This window comes from Nelumbo lutea, chromosome 7, assembly GCF_056320005.1.
Source record: "Nelumbo lutea isolate HS-2025 chromosome 7, American lotus-T2T, whole genome shotgun sequence".
NCBI classification, from domain to species: domain Eukaryota; kingdom Viridiplantae; phylum Streptophyta; class Magnoliopsida; order Proteales; family Nelumbonaceae; genus Nelumbo; species Nelumbo lutea.
The window spans coordinates 30,790,987-30,812,554 of record NC_142690.1 but is presented as its reverse complement, the minus strand read 5'-3'; the positions used below and the strand labels follow the sequence as shown (position 1 = coordinate 30,812,554).

The window sequence follows — 21,568 nt, the reverse complement described above, 5'->3', positions numbered from 1 at the left end:
CCAGGGCAATACTGGAATTCTGGTCCAGTTCAGGGTTTTAAGAAAACCCACATTGCATGTACCTCAGTTCTCACCCTGACAGTTGAGACAAGCCACCCCAACCAACTTGGCAGAACATCAGTGTCAGCCTTGGCAGGATAAATCTCCCCAGGTCTACTCAATGGCTGTGAAGATTCTAAACTAACACGAGTCTCATATGCGTCCAATATAAGGGTATTACACAGAAACACACCATAATAACATGAATCAAATATGTATTTTATTCATTTACATTAAATGTCATAATGTACATCATTCTGATTGGAGTTAAAGGCATACACTATCTAACAGATAAAATATGAATTTGCACACATATACATATATGCACATTTATATATGTATATAAATATATAGAGTGATGATGTGGAATGGTCTAACTTGTTTGATCAAGATGGTTGAACCGTTGACTATGACCCAAAAGCAAAAGTGAGTCGGCATTTGGGTTGGTTTTAAAACATTGACTGATATAATTTGAGTTGGTTGGTTTTCATTAATGGTTGGTTAGTTTTGAGTGACCAACTCCCTAATCTGACCATATTGGCCTCATTGGCCATACAATTTGTAATTGAATTAAACCACATAGTGAACACTCTTAATTTTAGCTAAATCGATAGTCTAATCACTGACAAATAACAATAGTTTAATCTCTATTAACTATTAAAAATTATAGTGAAAATACAATAAATAATTAATAAAGCTTCAATACCTCCAAGTTACTTAATCTACTTTTACTATTTCAATAATTAATATCTCTAAGTTATTAAAACTATTATAATTAATTTTGTGTCCAATAATTAATACCTCTAGTTTCAATAATTAATAAATAATTATTATTTAAAATTAGGTATTTGTTTTTAAATAATATTTCAATAATTAATAAATCTATTAATCTCCAACACAATCCATAAAATTATGAATACAAAATTATTACTAATTTAAATATTATGAAATATATTTTACGATTTTCTACTTTTAATAAAATTTTTAAGTTTATCATAGATTTTTTTTTAACTATTTAAAATTTAGTTATGTTAAATATTTAAATAAAATGTAAAATATTTATTTCATTATTTAAATTTTATTTATTTTAAAGTTATTATATAATATTAAATATTTTGTTATATAATACTTAGCTATTTTTAATATTTTGTTATTTATAATATTCAGTTATTGAAATTCTGAAATAATATATTTTATTTAAATTGAACAATTCATAAAATTATAATTTATATTGTAGTACATAATTTCGTTATGAATTTCATAAAAGTATAAAATTATTAATAATATAAATATTATTAAATCTATGATAAGTTTTTGTGTTTTTAATAAATATTTTAAAGTTATTATATAATTTTATTATAATATTTAAATAATTATTACTTTTTTTTTAATTTAAACTTTCTTTTGATAGATATAAATAAAAAGTGGGGGATATGATAAATAGGAATTAGAGATAATTTATGAGCTATCTACTAAATTAAAGATAGTTTAGGAGATAATTAAGAATTGTATATAATTTCAGAAATAAATAGGAATTATAGATAATTTAGGAAAAGTAGGGGATTAGGGGATAATGGTGCCATTTAACTAGATTATATTAGATTTTAATAGGGAGAGATTTTAATAATAATTTTATGAAGAGATATTAAAGGGATAAATATAAAAGGAGGGATGGAAAGATGAAAGAGGAAAGAGGAAGAGGGATAAACATAAAGGAAAAAGCTAAAAACTCTTTTAATATACATATAGATTATTGATGCACATGCACATAGAAGCTATTGTTTAATCAAACTCTTTGTTAGTCTCCCAATTCTTCACATGTGCGAGATGGAAACTACAGGCCGTCAGGTCCTCTCTCCGAGTTCGGCTTTCGTCGTTATCACATTCGTTCTAAACAGCCGAACACCGACTTAAAGCACTTCATATAGGGCCCACCCCGGGCGCTGTTGCCGAGAGACATGATACCATAAAGACTTGTAACCAATCTACCGAAAGTGAAAAGCAATCAGGTGGATTTCATCAAAATTCACGGGGTTTGATCGGTCAAAGTTACTCCGGTATCATGTCGTTTCGGCGTAATAGATTTGTTCTTATTTTATCTCCGTATCAACCAACCATTACCAAAATTACGGCCGTCGGATCTGTGATCAGATGAGGAGACTACCGAACGAGCAGTCACATTTAAATCCTTTCCGATAACGAAAGCCGCAGGGGTATTTTAGTAGTTTAAGCATCGAGAGCTCAAGACAAATTCTCCGTGTGGGATAAAAGCTGGCCTCCGCCACTTCCGAGAGAGATCGAGAAAAGTCATCGGTTTCATGTCGCTCGTCTTGCATCCTTATGGAATCGAAACCACAGCAAGGAGGTCAGTCATCTTCTTTCCTTTTTATGTTCTTTCTTATTAATTAAATTTATTCCAATTCTTCTGCATCACCTACGATTGATCTCTTGCCGTTCTTTAGTTTGGTGTTTTTTTCGTTTCTTTTCTGGTGGGCTGGGTTGGTATTTATTGTGTTTTGGATTTACGGATTGCTTTTATTAGGGTTTTGATGCGCGATTGCAAGAATTTTCAGGGTTTCTGTGGTTCTGGAATGATGATAAAAGTTAGCTAGCTCTCTGTGGAAGTGTGTTAGGTTTTGGGTTCTGATCGAGTAATACAACCCAAAGCCTGACTAACTTAATTTGTTGTCTTTGATCCTTATGCGTTCTTAATCGTTGTACTGTATTTCGTCATCTGGTGTTTATGTTACGTCAAATTTAATGGTTTCTTGGTCTAGAAATAGTTCGCTGCAGGGCTTTAATGCATGATTGCCAGTAGTATTATGTTTCCTGATGCTGGATTGGTTTTTGGATAAAAATCGAGGTTTTGGTAGTTTGTTTTTCTCAAGCATTTTCAGCGATTTTGAAAATTTGTTTGTAATGCAATTCCGGCTTGTAGGCGATCATTTTCTGTAGTTTTTTCGTACTTAGTTGGTGTGTTATATTAGAGCTTCTTTTTTAGAATATATATTGGGTGTATTCTCATGATAGTAAAGGAGTAAACTCGGGCAATGTTTCGTAATGTTCAGATCAAACATTTTATGGTGTTTCCGAGAGCATAAATAGTTGATTTTTGTTCTTGGACCACCAGAAACGTTCTTCATGGGAGCAGTTAATCAGTGCATGGAGCTAGATGATGGGATAAATTACACTGTCCAGCCAGTTATTTGTTGGCTTTTCATTGTCCAATAACAATTTCATGCACGAGTTTTATGGGTGATTAACTGGGTATTTGATATGAGCATTTCTGGATATGAAACCTGGCGTTTGGACTTTCAACAGTGTAATTTTCTATAGTTGAACTATAAAACGTTGGAGCTTGTAATGTAAAGTTTAAAGATATTGTTTTCTTTTGCCTTTTGTAGTGAAAATTGTTAAGGTGCTCTCCAATTGTTGTTAGGATGATGATGGTTTGGTTCTTGTATTTAGTTTATACAGATAAATTAGCTGGCAAGAGATTTTTATCATCAAAGAGGGATAGAGGGAGACCAATATTATGGATCTTTTGACAGGGATTTGATACGTGGAATGCATGGAAATTGTGTTGTGTTCGGTGTTCCTTTTAGTCTATATCGGCCAATATGGACATGATGTGGGCTGATACTCTAAGGGTATCAATACATAATGAATTTAAACCTCTCCCTCCCTCTAATAACTCCTATATTTAAGACTTTTCAAATTTAACCCCACTTCGTCTATTTAATGACTCCTATATTTAGGACTTCTTAAATTTAAATTTGCATCATTTTAACGTTTCTCATTAATTACTCCCTCTTTCTCTCATTACTCTTTCTAGTTATCTACTACATTTAAAGCAAGTTTTCAAATTGGAATTTGGGGTGCCATTCTAGCACATATAATTTTGGGTATAAAAACTATAAGTAGATAATATGTAGGGGTGCAAATGGGTTGGATTATGATCCGATCCAGAACCCAATCCAATTTTGTTGGATTCGGAGATACTCATGTCGGATTGGATCAGATCGGATGATAGGATCCGATTGAAAATTGGATCGAATTCGAATCAGCCCCTATCTGATCCAAAAAAGATCCGGTCCAATCTGATATACATATATGCTGTTTATTTATTTATATATATGTTGTTTATTTATTTATAAATATGTTTATATTGAATTTTTTGTAATTTTTTATATTATTTATTTTTTTATAAAAATACATGACGAAAATAGTTGAAGAAAATACTTGTAATTTTTGTTTTTTTTTCTTTTATATAATTATATGTATATATTTTAAAATTTCCAGAAATTAAATTGGATTGGATCATATTCAGATATCTGACATTATCAACGAATTAGAATCTGTGCTTGTGAGTCCGAACGGATCAGATCATATGTTTGTAATGTCGGGTTGGATTTGGATATACCCTGATTTGAATTCGATCTGATTTGTTTGCATCCCTAGATAATAGAAAGGTTTTAACTTGGGTCACTAGTTCATAATGACCATAAGTCCACCAGTACACCCTATTCTATTTTCATGTTACGATCATATGCTTTTTTATTCGTAAGTGAAGATCTTCCTCTTGGTGGATGTTTGTCAATAAATACTAAAATTGACTATTAAAATTTGATGTAATCTTAATTATGTGCCACAAGGGCACTTTTGCCTTATTTTTATTTTTATTTCTTATGTTGTCGCTCTAACATATAAATACTAAGTCTGGCGCTGCCAGCTTTACCTTTTGATCTCAATCTTCTCTTGATCGAAATCATGGTATCAGAGCATGACAACCCTCTGTAAAAGGTGTTTCATCTGATCGAAGATCTTACCAATCACATACCTGGATTGAGAATGGGAAATCTAGTTTGACCTTGCATTGAGAACTGTTTCTGGACCCTATTCTATTGTTTTCTAAACAGAAACTGAAAAGAAAATCGCACTCAGAGATTGACGGATGATTGATTGAGTTTTTCTATAGGTCGGTGGTTGTTTTTTTCCTTCTTCTCTCCCATTCTTCTTTGGAATGTAACTTCCAAAATCAGTTCAACTGATCAGGAACCTAGACTGAAGTGATTTTTATCATTGGCTCTTGGTATTGTTACCAAGAACATCCTAAAATCTGCCCTAGACCAATGGTGTAGGCGTGTTTAATGACTTCTGTGGGTTGGTGATCCAAAACTGTGTGGGTGAAGAACCTGTGTAGGTCATGTGTGACCTGGTTTATATGAAGAAATACATCAGTAGAATTGTAGATGTTATGTGTGGCTTAAACTAGCCCTTGTGAGGTCAATTAGACCTGTAAATCTGTGACAACAGGTACTGTGTTACTGTGACTGAAACCCTTGTGAGGTTAGTTAGACTTGCAAATCTGTAACAGCAGGTGCTGTGTTACTGTGACTGCGAATTGACCTTAAATCTTACAGTGGGGGTTGTGTGTTTGTGAATGTGTGGACTGTGGGGGAAGGGTTGTAGGTCTGAAACTTCTGTTAGTAGCCTTTGTTCTGGCCTCTGAAGACTCTGCAACTTCCGGAACCTCTTTTTTTTTAAACCAAGGAGGCATGACCAACAGTCTTGGCTCTATGAACTTTCCAACGACCATTACTCCCCTAGATGGCAAGAGTTATTTGACATGGTCTAAGGAGATGCAGCTGTACATCACAGCCCGGGGTAAGGCAGGGTATATCAATGGAAAAGTGAAGGAACATAGGACTGGTATTGCTGAATATGATAAGTGGGACGAGGAAAACTGCATGATTATGTCATGGCTTTTGACTACTATGCTACCATTAGTTAAGTAGAATTTTATGTGGGACAACCAAGGAAATATGGAAGCAAGCAATGCCAACTTACTTCGAGTAGAGACACTATGCTAGAATCTATCAATTGCAAGCTGAGTTTGCAACATGTAAACAAGGGGGAAAGAAGCTTATCCACCTACTACTCTACCCTTACATCTATCTAGAAAAAGTTAGATTACTATCAGAACATTGACTGGGAGAGTGAAAAGGATGCCAAAGCTTACAAACATTTAGTGTCACAGCAGCGGGTTTTTTCTTTTTTGTTAGGGCTTAATCCTATGTATGAACCCATTCGAGTTCAAATTTTGGGCAGTGAGGACTTTCCTTTTGTCCAAGAGGTGTATGCTTTGGTTCAATCCAAAGAAAGTAGAAAATCTGCCATGACTCCCCCCAAGGGGGAGACCATTATTTTAGCTACAAGAAGTAATACCAATTCAACAAGAAAGGGAGATGGTCAGAAAAGGGTTGATGATAAAGATAAACTGTGGTGCACACTCATTGTCAGAGATCCTGACACACACGGGCGATAAGTTGGGAATTGCATGGAAAGCTGAAGTGGGCACAAAACCTAAATAAGAAATCAGCTCAAGAACAGAACAAGAAGCCAAATCAAAAGAGGTTCACCTAGGCTAACTTGGCCTCTCATGAGTCGTAGAGTGGAGGAACTACCTCAGGATTGCCCCTAGGTTTGATCTCAAGGAAAATATTATCTCTGCTTTCCGTGACCATTTCGACTCACACAAGCAGATTCTGGACCTACTCCTTCAACCTCGTTTGCTTCTACCTTATGTAACTTAGCTTTTACATTCCATGTGTCTTATGATACCTCCGGATCTCTATGGATTATTGATTATGGTGCTTCCAATCACATGATTGTTTAGTCAACTTTTTTCCAATCATACACCCTTCTTTCTGGCAAAGATAAAGTGAGGTTAGTCAATGGATCCTTCTCCTCCATTACTGGTCGAGGATTTATATATCTGTCATTTGGCTTACCTTTATCAAATGTTTTACATGTTCCAAAATTGCCTATTAATTTGCTATCTATTAGTAGCATTAAACACTCTTTGAACTTTTCAGTGACCTTTTTTCCTCAATCTTGTGTCTTTTAGGATTTGGCCTCTGGGAGGACGATTGGTAAAGGGAACATGGTGAATGGTCTCTATGTGTTGGAGAATAAAGTTGGTCTTGTGGCTTTAGAGTCTTTGAGTCAGTCAAATAAAAGCCAGGTTACTTTGTGGCACAATCATTTGTGTCATATATTCTTTGAGTCTTTAAAGTACTTGTTTCCAGAATTGTTTAAGTCCGTGTCAATTAATGATTTTCAGTGTCAAATGTACTAGTTAAGCAAACATTGTAGAACTTCATTTCTATTATGCAATAAAAGAACATGTTTTTTTTTTTTCTATTGTGTATTCTGATGTTTGGGGACTTGTAAATATTCCAACAGAGAATGGTTACAGATATTTCATATCTTTCATTTATGACTTCTCTTGATACACGTGGGTGTACCCTATGCACTCTCGAGAAGTTCCTAAACTTGTGAAAGCCTTCCAACGTATGGTATACACACAATTTCATATAGAGATTAAAACTTTCCAATCAGACAATGCCAAAGAGTATTTTCATGGTGACCTCACTGGATTTTTTGAAACTTGTGGCTCTTTTCATCGTAGCTCTTGTGCTAGAACCCCTCAACAGAACGGGATTGCAGAGAGAGAATCGTCATCTTTTAGAGGTTGTTGAGACACATGAATGTTTTCAAAAGGTTTTGGGTGAATGCTGTTGTGATTGCGGCTTATCTTATCAATTAGATGCCATATCGTCTCTTGGAATACAAGTCCCCTCATCACCTCATCTTCCCCACTACTCCATTGTTTCCTATCCCTATGCGCGTCTTTGGGTGTAAATGTTTTGTCCATGATTTGTCTCCTACTCGCGGTAAGCTAGACCCCAAAGCCATTTTTTGAGTTTTCCTTGGCTACCCCCTTTCCCAAAAGGGTTATCGTTGCTTTGATCCTATTTCCAAAAGGTACTTTGTATCCATGGATGTTTCTTTCTTTGAAGATGTGTCTTTCTTCCCTGCTTCTCCTCAGGGGGAGTGTCTAAGTGAGGAGAAACAGAGATAGGTTTTGTTGCTTTCTCCCTCCTAACCCTCCTCCATTTTGGGTCTTTTGTAGATAGTTGTATAAAAGTCAAGGTCAGGGTCAACAAATTTCAATAGACACAGAGCATCTCGAAGCTGTGCAACCTATGCCAACGGACTCTCAGGGGTTGAATCCATCACTAGGAATGGTAACAGGGCGGGGCAGGGACAGGGGGCCTCTCCCCATCCCCGTCCTCGCAAAAATCCCCATCCGTGTCCCTGTCCCCATCCTCACTAACGGGGACAAGGTTATTACCATCCCCATCCCCACGGGGATCCCTATCCTCGTGGGGATCCCCATTCCCCGTGATTCTTTGTAATGCTAACCATTTTGTTTTTGTTTTTTTTTATTTAAAATAATAAAAATAAAATAATTAACATTTATAATTGTATTAGAAAACATTCAGACATATTTTAAAAAATATTAATATATAGATGTATGTTTACATATTTACATATATAACGTATGCATACATATATACATATATATTAGTGGGGATCCCACGAAGCGGGGATCGGGGTCCCTGTGGGGCGGGGAGTGCTTACCTGGTCCCCGCGGGGGGAAATCATCCTCATCCTTGCCCCATTTGGGGCGGATCCCCACGAGGATCGGGGAAATGGGGAAAATTGCTATCCCTATCTGTTACCACATCCAGATACTATTTTTCCAATTAATCTTCTTGAACCCATTGATATTGATACTTCTAATTGTGATCTGAACCTTCCTATTGCTAAGAGGAAGGGTTTTCGATCATTCACCACACACCACCCAATGACTCACTCACTCCTTATCCTATGAGAATGTTTCACCCTCTTTCCGTGCTGTCCTCTCTGCTATTGACAGTGTTTCCCTTCCTAAGAGTGTTGTAGAAGCTTTACTTATTCCTGAGTGGACAAATGCAATGAAGGAGGAGATCAATGCCCTTCACAAAAATGGCACATGGGAGTTGGTAAATCTTCTCGAGGGAAAGGAACTTGTGGTGTGCAAATGGGTATTCTCTATGAAGCATAAGGTAGATGGCATAATGGAAAGGTACAAGGACTGACTAGTTGCAAAAGGTTTTTCATAGGTGTATGGAGTTGATTATGCAAAAACTTTTGCGCCTGTAGCAAAAATGAATTCTATTATTTTCTTTAGTAGCAAATCTAGATTGGGAGTTTAATCAACTGGACATTAAGAATGCCTTTTGAATGGTGCTAAGGGAAATGAGCAGAAAGCCTGCATACTGAAGAAACCTCTGTATGGCTTAAAATAGTCTCCAAGGGCCTAGTTCAATAGGTTCCACAAGGCAGTTCAATAGATGGGCTTTAAGAAGTGCTAGTCTAATCACGTACTCTTTATGAAGAGAGAACAAGGAAGAATGGTAGCTTTAATTGTGTATGTCGATGGCATTATTATCACCGGTGATCGGGACTCAGAGATATAGAGATTGAAGAGATTCTCAGCTACTTAGTTTGAAGTGAAGGATTTGGGGGCCTTTACGTTATTTCCTTGGAATTGAAGTTGCTCGCTCAAATTAGGGTATATTCATCTCCTAGAGGAAATATATTCTAGATCTCTTGAAAGATATGGGGAAGCTTGGAGCAAAACATGTTACACTCCTATAGATGTAAACCATAGGCTTGGGGATTGCAGTGATGATCCCATAGCAGACACAAAGCAGTATCAAAGATTGGTGGGTAGACTTCTCTACTTATCTATGACAAGACTTGATATTGTGTATGTAGTGGGAGTCCCTAGTCAGTTTATGCATGCTCCTAGGACCACACACTTGGAGGCAACATACAAAGTTTTTAGATATTTGAAAAAATCCCCTGGGACTAGACTCCTATTTGATAAACATGGGCATATGAAAGTTGAGGTTTACATTGATGTAGATTGGAATGGTTCTGTGGATGACAGAAAATCCACTAGTGGCTATTGTGCCTTTGTTTAGGGAAATCTTGTTACTTGGAGGATGTTGCAGTCATTTTTTTATTCAAATAATTTGTAATAATTGGGCTAGCTAGTCTACTGGCCAAATCATTAAAATTATAAAAAAGTATCCCGTATGGGAGTTCCCCCTCTTAAGTGTGGAGTTCTCTCTCTTTAAGTGGGGAGCTCCCTCTCTTTAAGTGGGAGGGACAGGTGTCCTTCACCTAGGAGGAGAGGGTAGTTACATAACCACCCCACTTCCTATTTAAGCTCCTTAAGGGGAAGCTAGAAACACATACACACGGAGAGACTCTTCGAAGAAAAGTTTCACAAGAAATTTTTAAGAAAAGCAAAGATAAGGAGAGAAGAAAAAAGAAGTGCTCAAGGGAAGGCAATGAAGGAAAAGTCTCACTAATATAGGTAGTAAAAAGGAAAGTCCTCTCTGTGAATACTTCCTATTTATGTGCTGCTGCGTATCCTTCTCTCTCTCTCTCTTTTGTTTCTACTTTTGATAAAGGAAAAAGAGAGAAATAAACCATCTACAACTAGGTGCCTTTACTTGGTTGATTATGGTCCTTCTTTCAAGACAAAGTTAGGGATTAAACCATCTACAATCTAAATCTCAAAGGCTGATTATGGTTCCCTTCAAATGAAAATGAAGAGTAGGGGGGAATAAACCATCTACAACCAGGTGCCTCTACTTGGTTGATTATGGTCCCTCTTTCAAGACAAAGTTAGGGAGTAAACCATCTGTAGTCTAAATCTCAAAGGTTGACTATGGTTCCCTTCAAATGAAAATGAAGAGCAGAGGGATGAAAAACGTCTACAATCAAATATTCAATTTGATTGACTACGGTTCCCTTTTTGTATGCAAAATTCCAAGGAGTAAGGCTGTCTACAATCAGAATTTCATCTGATTGACTACAAGTTATTATGAAGAAAGGAGTGAGAAGGAAATTTTCTTTGTATTAAAGAAAAGAGAAATGTATTGCTGTATGGTTTCTCAATTGTATTTTCTTTTTCTTTCTTCTCATTCTTGTACACCTGATGTAAAAGAAAAGCAAATGAAAAGTTCTTTTCAAGTATCCTATTGTTCTTTTCTTTTGTTCTATGCGTTCATTTCTCCAAGTCAGAATCAAAAGCTGTTCTCTACTTTCTTGTGGGGATGTAATTAAGGGGAACAATTAGTATGATTCCCTGAATGGGCCTTACCCAAAATAATAAAAACTCAATCACTCGATTGAGTGAATTGTGTTGCATGAGAATTTATTAAAATTTTCACACCAACAAAGGAGTAAGAAACAAAGTGTGGTCGCCAAATCGAGTGCAAAAGCTGAATACAGGGCCATGTCTCATGGTGTGGCAGAACTTCTATGGATAAAGGATCTCTTGGGTGAATTGAACTTTCTTTTCAGTGACCCTATGTCATTCGATTGTGACAATAAGGGAGCCATCAACATTGCAGTCAATCCTGTTCTCCATGATAGAACTAAACATATAGAGGTTGACTAACACTTCATCAGGGAAAAATTGGACAAATGAGAAGTTTGCATTCCCTACATCAGCTTTGAGGAATAACTTGCAGACATCCTTACCAAAGGATTAAACTCCATGCGGCATTATAATCTTTGTGACAAGTTGTGGATGGTTGATATCTACGCCCCAACTTGAGGGTGAGTGATGTAATCTTAGTTATGTGCCGCAAGGGCACTTTTGTCTTTTTTTTTATTTTTATTTCTTATGTTGTCGCCTTAACATATAAATACAAGGTCAGGCGCCGCCAACTATACCTTTTGATCTCAATCTTCTTTTCTCTTCTCTTCTTCTTCTTCTTCTTCTTCTTCTTCTTCTTCTTCTTCTCTCTTGATCGAAATCAAAATTTTTATATTAATAAATATGAAGACAAATTATACTGATTTTCTAAAGATTAAGGTGTACACATTTTAGTTCTTCCATCATTTTTCAACGGTTACCAATTGTTTCCCGATATTTCACACTTTATAGTTTATATAAATCATTGAAGTATGAATTTTTATGTTTAAATAACTTATTTTTAGTCATTTGAAGGTTATGTTTTTGTTTATAAGATTGAAGCTTGTGTTTACTGTTAGTAATATATTTTGTAGGATTTATTTGAGTTTCCTAGTGTATCCATGTGCATCTTGATATTTTGTTCATGTCCATGTGTACCCAAAGCGTGTCTTGATACATCTCTTAAAATTGCCTTTCCAATACACTTTGTGTTTCCAATACTGTACCTTGTATCTCCCATTGGAGGTTGAAGATTGGGGTCTTTTTTTGGATCTTTAATCACCCCCTCTCTGGGGGTGATTCTAGCATTTTAACATACACTGAAGTTGATTTTTTTGGTTAAAATTCAAAAACAGGGAGTCAAACCTGAGGATGCGAATAGGCTAGTTGATGATCTTGCCAAGGTGTTTGGATCTGCTGACTACAACACATTAGTGGCCACTCTTATCCAACTGCACATTGAGAGTATCGATGACTACAACACAATTGATGTTCCATATGTGTGGCTGGGTGATGTAGCCAGCAATATGTTGTGTTAAGCAGATCCGGACTCTTTGCTAAGTCGGGGGTTGAAGGGAATTTCTCATATGGTTTGTAGTACATATGACTTTGTAATGCTTGGTTTCATGGGGAACATGGGATACTAGGTCTTGTGTATGTCCAAGAAAGGAAAAGTCTGCTGGTTAACTATTCTAGTTGTGATTATGTTGGCCATCGGGTATGATTAGAGTCGGGATCTCCTGCCCATGAGAACTCTGCCCACGCCTACCCACAAAACACTACCCCCCATGAATTGGGAACATCTCCCCTGCATAATACTATGCAGAGGATGAGATGCTCTCCAAGTATGGCTGCGATAAATGTGGGCAGAGTTTTCGTGGGCAGGAGATCCGGACTCATATGATTAAAGGGATACCAGAATTGTTGAACAGAAACCAACCTCTAAAGAAGGTGTGATTAATTTGGTAGTAGAGGAACTTAGGATTTGGTTGTCTAAATACAACCAAAATGGAATGTATATGTACAGCATCTCATTGTACAAAGGACCTTTTTTTATTATACTGCAATATACTTTACCTTTTCCCAAAAGAAGAAGAATTTTATTTTTGGGCTGAGTGGCTGACATGTGTGAGAATGCAGGTTTGAGCCTGAGAGCAGCCACTTTGTGCAAATATGCCAAAGGTTAGGTCAGTTTGAAGCGCACCCCTAACAAGACCCTGGATGGTAGGGACTAAAATTCATTAATTGCCCATTTTATCTGGACTACTTGGAGACATGAAACTCAAGCAGGTTTCATGAAGCAACCCAAGTTCACACCCTGGATCAAGCGATTTAAATCTATAACCTGGCCTAGACTTAGAATTGATGAAGAGGCTATTCCAAGACCATGCCATGTAGATCTTGTCAAACCTGGCTCACAATTTTAGATAAGCGAGTAGTTTTTAATGAGTATCGTGAGACTTTTTTCTGACTTATTTTAAAGTTGATTTAACAAAAAGCTTTTGTGGTTTATATTTTTAATATGCCCATTGATAATCTGTATGATGTGGTTTGTTTACATATTATGTCATTTGGTAGAACTGCCCATGCACCTGTTAGACCTTTTTTTTTCAGTGGATGATAAGTCCAACTATGGCTGGGTTGTGATTTGGAATCCTGGGTAAAACCCAAGGTTTGTATATGATACCACAAAATGACTTACAGTTCTGTCTGATTGGTTGGGTTGGGTTCAGCTTAGTCCAAGTTGGATCCCTGATGGACCTCACTGTGACACATGGATAAGTTGCTATTTCTGAACTTTTCTTGGTTATTATTCTGATGGTTGTTTTATAAGACTATTGCTATTTCGCTCTAATATCAGAAGGGGATATAACTCATTTTCTGTTATTTGTAGATCTTGTCAAACCTGGCTCACAATTTTAGATAAGCGAGTAGTTTTTAATGAGTATCGTGAGACTTTTTTCTGACTTATTTTAAAGTTGATTTAACAAAAAGCTTTTGTGGTTTATATTTTTAATATGCCCATTGATAATCTGTATGATGTGGTTTGTTTACATATTATGTCATTTGGTAGAACTGCCCATGCACCTGTTAGACCTTTTTTTTTCAGTGGATGATAAGTCCAACTATGGCTGGGTTGTGATTTGGAATCCTGGGTAAAACCCAAGGTTTGTATATGATACCACAAAATGACTTACAGTTCTGTCTGATTGGTTGGGTTGGGTTCAGCTTAGTCCAAGTTGGATCCCTGATGGACCTCACTGTGACACATGGATAAGTTGCTATTTCTGAACTTTTCTTGGTTATTATTCTGATGGTTGTTTTATAAGACTATTGCTATTTCGCTCTAATATCAGAAGGGGATATAACTCATTTTCTGTTATTTGTATTTGGAACTTGGTTATGCAACTGCAGCTAACAGCCCTCCACCAAAACCTTGGGAGCGAGCTGGGACCTCATCTGGGCCTGCACCTTTTAAACCCCCATCACCTGGAAGTACAAGTGAAGTAGTTGAAGGTGCAGGAACTTCCAAACCTGGAGAAATTGTTTCAACTGCTGATAGAAATACAACTGTAAATAGAAATACTCTAGGTAGGCCTGTACCTACCAGGCCCTGGGAGCAGAACTATGGAAGCAACTATGGAGGTAATTGCTGGTTATAATCTTAGAGCAATAGATTATTTTCTTTTCATTATGAAGCTTATGGACTCAACTTTCCTTCCAGGTATGAATTATAACTCAGGCTCTGGATCTGGAATGTATGGTTCCTATGGTGGATATGGGGGAACCTATGGTGGTGGGATGTATGGCAACCCTATTTATAGAGGAGGATATGGTGGGCTATATGGTGGTTCTGGAATGTATGGAGGTGGAATGTACAATGGTGGCTTTGGGGGTCCGGTAGGTGGTTATGGGATGAGCATGGGAGGTCCATATGGTGAACAAGATCCAAATAATCCTTTTGGTGCTCCTCCATCACCGCCAGGATTTTGGATTTCATTTCTTCGTGTGGTAAGGCATATAATCCCTCCATTATCTTATTGTTATATTTGATCTTTCTTGTTGAACTGCATATTCTTCTTAATTGGCTTCAGAAATCAGAATTCCATAAAAATGTATCATCAAATGATCAAGTCAAAGACATTTTATATGCAGTTCATTGTAGACATATTATAGTTTTTCATTTTCCTTTGTTTGCAACATAGGTGTTCCTTTTTTACAGATTATGCAATATAGCTGTAATGTTAATCTAAGTCATGTTGTTGCTTTCTTGTGTTGGTCTTCCATATATTTTAAATGTTTTATTGTTTTGTGCATGGCAAACAGAGTACCAATTCATGGTTTTCTCTATTTGGACCTGTAGTGATCCATTTACCACTGCAATGTTTTGACTTTCTGACTGGGTGCTGATGATTGTGTGATTAAGGGCATCATCTGTCTTAAGGTTCTGTCAGGGAGAGGCATTTTTACAAGCATGCTTTTATGTGAATTACCCTACCATTTCTTGTTATGTTTTCCTTTTCCTTTTTTTTTCCTTTATTCTTATTCTCTTGTTGTAAGCTGTCTTTTGGACGCTTAGAGTTTCCTGTTGAATGCATTTTCTGGTTGTTTTTTTATGTTCATGTTGGCCTTGTCTGCATGCGTGCATGCGAATGATCACAAAGAGATAGGTATAGAGAGAAATTTTCTTTCTGTAGGTTTCCTTTCTAGTTCTTTTAACTCTCTTTCTCACTCTTATAAATGGACCTGATATTCTTTCATTGTGGTTGTCAAACACCTCTAAAATGTTGATGACTATCTTGACAAGATCCTGACCATTGATCATTGTTTCCTAGGATTAGGGGTGGATTCGAGCCAAGCAGAGCCGAATAGTACGAGGCTCGAGCTCAGTTCGAGCTAGAACCTTGAGCTTGAGCTCGGTTCAAACTAGAACCTTGAGCTCGAGCTCAACTCGAGTCAAAAACTTGTAAGCTCAAGCTTGGCTCGGCTCGAGCTCAACTTGAGAAAAATGTTTTATAAAAATAAAAAATTATATATAAAAAATATTTTTTATTTGATATTTAAAAAATTAAGAATTATAATAATTACTTATTAAATAAAAAATATTATATAATATTTTTATTATATAAAAATATTGTATATAATAATTAGTTATTATATATTATTATAGCTATTCGAGCTCGGCTTGCGAGCCTCATGAGCCGAGCTTTATTAGGCTCGAGCTCGACATAGAGATCATGGTTTGCAATATCAGCAATATTTAGCAAAATTTCCCCGAAATATCCCCATTTTTCTAGGGGGGGATACAAAATTTTACCAGAATTTTTTCCCCAAGTATCTTTGATATTTTGCTGATAGGTCAACAGTGCTTCAGATTTCATTGACAGACAATATTTAAGGTTTAAAATTTTAGAATATTATTAAAAGTATTCCGATATTTTTATTAAAATCATCATAACTTTTTAAAAATGTTTTCCTAAGGAACCAATGGGGGAATTAGTGACTGAATAATTGGCTTGCTATTTTGATATGATTCACTTACAAAGTCACTATAATTCAAAAGAAAAAGAAAAATGCATATAACTACAAAAGAGTATTTTCAATCCAATCAGAACATATAATACAAGATAGGACAAAGGTCAAAATGACAAATAAATGACATTTAATATTGAGAAGATATATGACTAAAAGACTAAAAGGGGGACAGAGAAAGATGCCCATTAAAGTCTCTCCTATTTAATTTATAAAGTTCTTTGCTATGCTTTTTTTAATGCCTTTTCAATTATATTTCTTTGTTTATCAACTAATTCCATGTTTCTAGGAAACTTTCTTGGTTCTTTAGGTTTTCCAAGTATCTTAGTGAAGTTAGTGAATTATATCCGAAATTTCTCCTTCTCTACATGGCTAAATGTTCATCGATATTGAAATTGCAAACCATCGTAGATATCCAAAATATATAGTATGCTTCCTTTTTGACATGAAAGATGAGTCATCAATTGCTCATCTCATCTATTACACTTTCACCCAAGAGATTTGGTTACACTTTGTTGTTCTATTTGGGAAAACAATGGGTTACCCCAGGTACAAATTTCTTGTAGCCTGCTAAGGGTCTCATTAAGAATTATGCTTGTGTGCATGGAAGGAAATGAATAAAAGAGAAAATTAAATCGTCATAGATGTTTGGTGAATGCTGTTACTTGTCTACTTTTGGTCTTCTAGCTAAAAAGTTTTTCGACAGCTAAACTTAAATCATTTTGCAATGACTGGGAATAGCATTACTTTTGAGTTCTCGAGGATTTCCATATATATATATATATACCAACATCAGATTTTTGATGGGTTGTATAGTGATAGCTTGCTTTCCATGTTATTTTTGGCTTTTTTATTTTTTCTTCCATACCATATGTTTTTTTGTGCCATCCTCTTTGGACACACTTCCCTCTATGGACCGATATTGTACATCAATTGATGATTGTTGATAAAAGTGATGGAAAAATGGGCAGGAAAGTTTCATCATCTTCTTGATGGTAGACCATACACCTATGAAATGTTCAGATCATTCAGTCACTTCTTGGCAGCTGTTGCTCAAACATACAGATTAGATCACATGAAATTGTCCGTTTAGATTTCTTGGCTGCTTTCATCTTTTGCATCTTTAAGGCTGTGTACATCTGTCCCCAGGCCCCACAGTGGTGGGAGCCTCGTGCACTGGGCTGCCCTTTTTTAAGTCACTTGAGTCAATGGTTTGTTGGCACTGCATCATAGAAATAGAACCACCCCTTAAATTGTCTGATACCTTGGTAAAATACATTTTTGATATCGAAGTTCATTCTACTACTGGGATATAGGTATAGCTTCAACATGACTCATGGTCATCAAATTCACCTAGTTGATCCATAATTGTTTAGTTTGTGTCGGATTGCTCTTACAACCCAATGAATGCCATATCATGATCTTCTTTTATCAGCATATCATGATATCCTTTTAATTATCAGCATATTTAACAACGATTTTCCTTTGGCAGATGCAAGGTGTGGTAACCTTTTTTGGTCGGATTTCAATTCTCGTAGATCAGAATACACAGGCCTTTCACATGTTTATCTCTGCACTTCTTCAGGTGCTTCCTTGTACTTTTAACTCTTGTATTTCCAATCTATTGCATGCAATAGAGTTGAGTTGGGGGGCATTCATCCCTGCTTGTAGAATGCACAAACCTCGTCAAGCTGGTGCAGTGACCTCTCTTCATCTTGATCATGCTCTATCATATCACATGTTTTTATTTTTTTTTCATTACATGCTCTGGAATATGTCGACTTTCATAATTCTTTTTAATGTTTTTGCAGCTGTTTGATCGTTCCGGAGTGCTATATGGGGAGCTTGCTAGGTTTGTATTGAGACTGCTGGGAATCAGAAGAAAGCCTAGGAAAGGTCATATTCCTGGTCCCGATGGACTCCCAGGCCCACACAATCCCCAAGGTGGTCAGAATTACATTGAGGGACCGAAAGCTGCTCCTAGTGGCTCATGGGACAGTGTTTGGGGCGATGATGCTAGCAAATGATTGTGATCTTGCCGTTGGTTGAGAAAGAGTAATCTACCTGTACAGAGGTGAGAAACAACTCTGCCGTTGCTTTGTATAGATTGAACCCATCCTGGTAGAGTTCGAATTTGCAAGAAAGAAAGAGATTGTTCTCACTTCTCAGTCTTCAGTATGAAGGAATGTGGACGGTGGAATACACTACAAGATGAAAGCTTCTTCAAATGTATGCCGTTGCTTTGTAATATGCTTTTTTTTTAATTACTGGATCATTTATTTCCAAAATCCTTTGGTTGAACCAACACGCCGTTCCATTAGATTAGAGAGGACTTTTCATTTTGAAATTGGACCAATTTTTAGAACGTTGGAAACTGATAATTGATTATTTAGGTTCACCGATGCCTCAAATCTCAAATCCGGCTTTGGATTTGGTAAACCTGAACATGCAATTTGTTGTGAATAGCGTGGCAATTCTCTCGGATCGCAGATGGAACTATGGAAAGATCTTTTAGAAGAATCTTATCCGTTTTAAATCAAGCTGTGAAATTGGAGCTTCATTAGCCTTCGTTGATAGAACCTCTGAGGTGGAACCGTGGAGATGGAAAGTAGCATTGAGGAGAATCAAGAAATCGAAGATTCAGAATATATACAAGTTTTACTTCGCCAAATGTCCCCAAGGTACTCTTTATGGTTTGCATTTGCCGAATAATCACTTGTCACGTCCAAGGGATCAAGGAATATGGTGAATTGTGGCATAACCAATCGCCAACAACAAAAGGTGAATTGTGACGGTGTATTTTTTACTAGAGCTTAATCTCGGTGGTAGATGATTTTTGAATGCAACTCTGCGAGTTTTTCGCTATTAATCAATTGTCCTCGAGATGGGTTTTTGATCCCTCTAGGGGTTAAAGGCATGGGATCCTCTCACCCCAAAGTTTTAAATATGGTACCTTAATGAAACGATACGTGACACAGGTACACTAGTGCTGCGAAATATCGATTGTATCAGCCTCGTATGGCATGTGCAGTGGTCTTTCTTGTGAAATTCAAATTGTATTAGTAATTGCACTAATAATTGTGTTTTACCAGCTTTTTAGTTTATTGATGCCATTTATTTCTCCTTTTAAATATAAATTAAAAAAATTAACTCAAGATTTGAAGCAAGTCACCAAAATAAGAGGTATGATCATAGGCCACTAGACCATCTTCCCAATGTCACATTAAATAGTTTAATACAAGGTTTAAAATATTGACACACATGATATCGAAAAACTGTATATCTCACAGTTTAAAACAAAACAAGACTTCGTTTCCTCTATAAATTTAAGGAAAACATTGTTGACCAATGAATATGTATGTGAAGTTCAGCAGGAGTAGTTATATCATCTTGATCCTGTATGATGATGATATATTACTTATTAGTAACAATCTTGGAATATTATACGAGACCAAAAGATTTTTATTAAATAATTTTGATATGAAAGATCTTAGTGAAGCCTCTTATAATTTAAGCATTTAGATTTATAGAGATCAACCCTTTTGTATTATGGTTTTTTCTTAAAAGGCATATCTAGAAAATGTGCTCAAAATATTTAGCATGCAAAATTCTTTTAGTACTATTCCCCTGTGGTAAAAGGAGATAAATTTAATTTATTTTAATGTTCTAAGAACTAATAGGATTTTAATGCTCTAAGAACTAATAGGAATATGACAAATGAACAACATTTACTATGCATCAGTAGTGATAAGTCTCATATATGGTGATGCATGCACTTATCCAAATATGGTAAATGTTGTTGAAATGCTTCTTAGACAAACTACATATACCCCTGCGGTAAAAGGAGATAAATTTAGTCTATTTTAATGCTCGAAAAACTAATTTGGAATAGGACAAATGAATCCTATGCATCAGTCATGAGAAATCTTATATATGCTGATGTATGCACTTATACATTCAGTTTATTTCAATGCTCTAAGAACTAATTGGAATAGGAACAAATGAATAACATTTCCTATGCATCATTAGTGATAAGTCGTTTATATGATTCACTTAATCCAAATATAGCGGATGTTGTTGACATGTTAGGAAGATATCAAAAGAATCTTAATATAGACCATTAGAAAGTAACCAAAAAAATTATATGGTATTTTCAAGAGATTAAAGATTTACATGCTTAATTAGAGGCAAAGAGAAGAATTGGAAGTAATATTGGTGGGAAATATGATACTAATTTTTCCTCTTGAATATTGGATCTTGTTTAACATACGACAATGTTCAAAATATCGATACAAGCCAATACTATTAGTGTATTGTAATGTATCGTGGCTCGTTTTTATTTTATTTTTAGTTTTTCTTTTACAATTAATTCAGAGGGATTGGTTTAAGGCCTTTCTACCCCCTGAACCAGTTTAAACCCTAAAACACCCTCTATAAAAATGTATCAGGAAACCCCCAAAACAATACATATTGAATACATGTTGAAATTTTGAACCTTGCTCACAACACCCACAAGGTCCAAGACTTCATATATATGGCAAACATGATTTAAGTACGGATAAACATTTTATTGAAAATTTGAAACACCAATAATACCGCCAAGATCGTGGTGGGTTAAAAAGGTGTGAACAGCCTCAATTATGGGTCATATAGGACTCCCATATAACTCATGAGCCATGGCGTCATATACTTGTTCATGGGTCAGGTTGGGCCTACCTTTGCCTCTACATTAATAGAATATGTTCAGGCCCAAGCCGATCTCGGCCCGACCATCGGGTCTAGGTCTTGAGCCCAAGCTCGATCCTCATATAAAGTCTGAAGCCCGGGCTCAAACCTGTGTCTAGTTAGAAATTTGGAAAAAATATTATTTTCCTTTTTAATTCAATTAAAAGTTGTTTTATTTATACTAAAATACCTTAAAACCTAAAAAAAATAATGAAAAAATCTCATTATTACTTGAAAAAGGAAAATAATTTTTTTATATAAAATATATTTTTATTAATATAATACATTATTAAGTCGGGCTTGGGCTCGGGTCGAGCTTTTTTGAGAAAGCCCAAACCCAAACAGCTGAACATGCAGGCCTGAAATCTTATCCAAGCCCGA

General features: G+C 36.0%; 1 protein-coding gene across 2 annotated transcripts; it reads left to right on the top strand.

The window, feature by feature from the left end:
* The first annotated feature begins 1,983 nt into the window (after window positions 1–1,983).
* Window positions 1,984–19,575, top strand: LOC148845957 (peroxisomal membrane protein 13-like). Of its 2 annotated transcripts, XR_016101829.1 has the most exons (6): window positions 1,984–2,404; window positions 14,345–14,575; window positions 14,655–14,941; window positions 17,955–18,047; window positions 18,274–18,691; window positions 18,856–19,575. XR_016101829.1 is itself a non-coding variant. In XM_088953302.1 (5 exons), exons 1-5 carry the CDS (start codon window positions 2,380–2,382, stop codon window positions 18,487–18,489), a joined length of 852 nt encoding a protein of 283 aa, XP_088809428.1. In that variant the 5' UTR covers window positions 1,984–2,379; the 3' UTR covers window positions 18,490–18,880. The 2 variants fall into 2 exon arrangements, 1 of the variants encoding a protein (XP_088809428.1); XM_088953302.1 differs by having other exon boundaries at window positions 18,274–18,880.
* The last annotated feature ends 1,993 nt before the right edge of the window (window positions 19,576–21,568 follow it).

Bases quoted from the DNA above. Each gene is read 5' to 3' on its own strand.
- LOC148845957 (XM_088953302.1), top strand. From the start codon at position 2,380: ATGGAATCGAAACCACAGCAAGGAG. The intron at 14,576-14,654 runs GTAATTGCTGGT...CTTTCCTTCCAG, and splicing joins CTATGGAAGCAACTATGGAG to GTATGAATTATAACTCAGGC. The intron at 14,942-17,954 runs GTAAGGCATATA...TTCCTTTGGCAG, and splicing joins GGATTTCATTTCTTCGTGTG to ATGCAAGGTGTGGTAACCTT.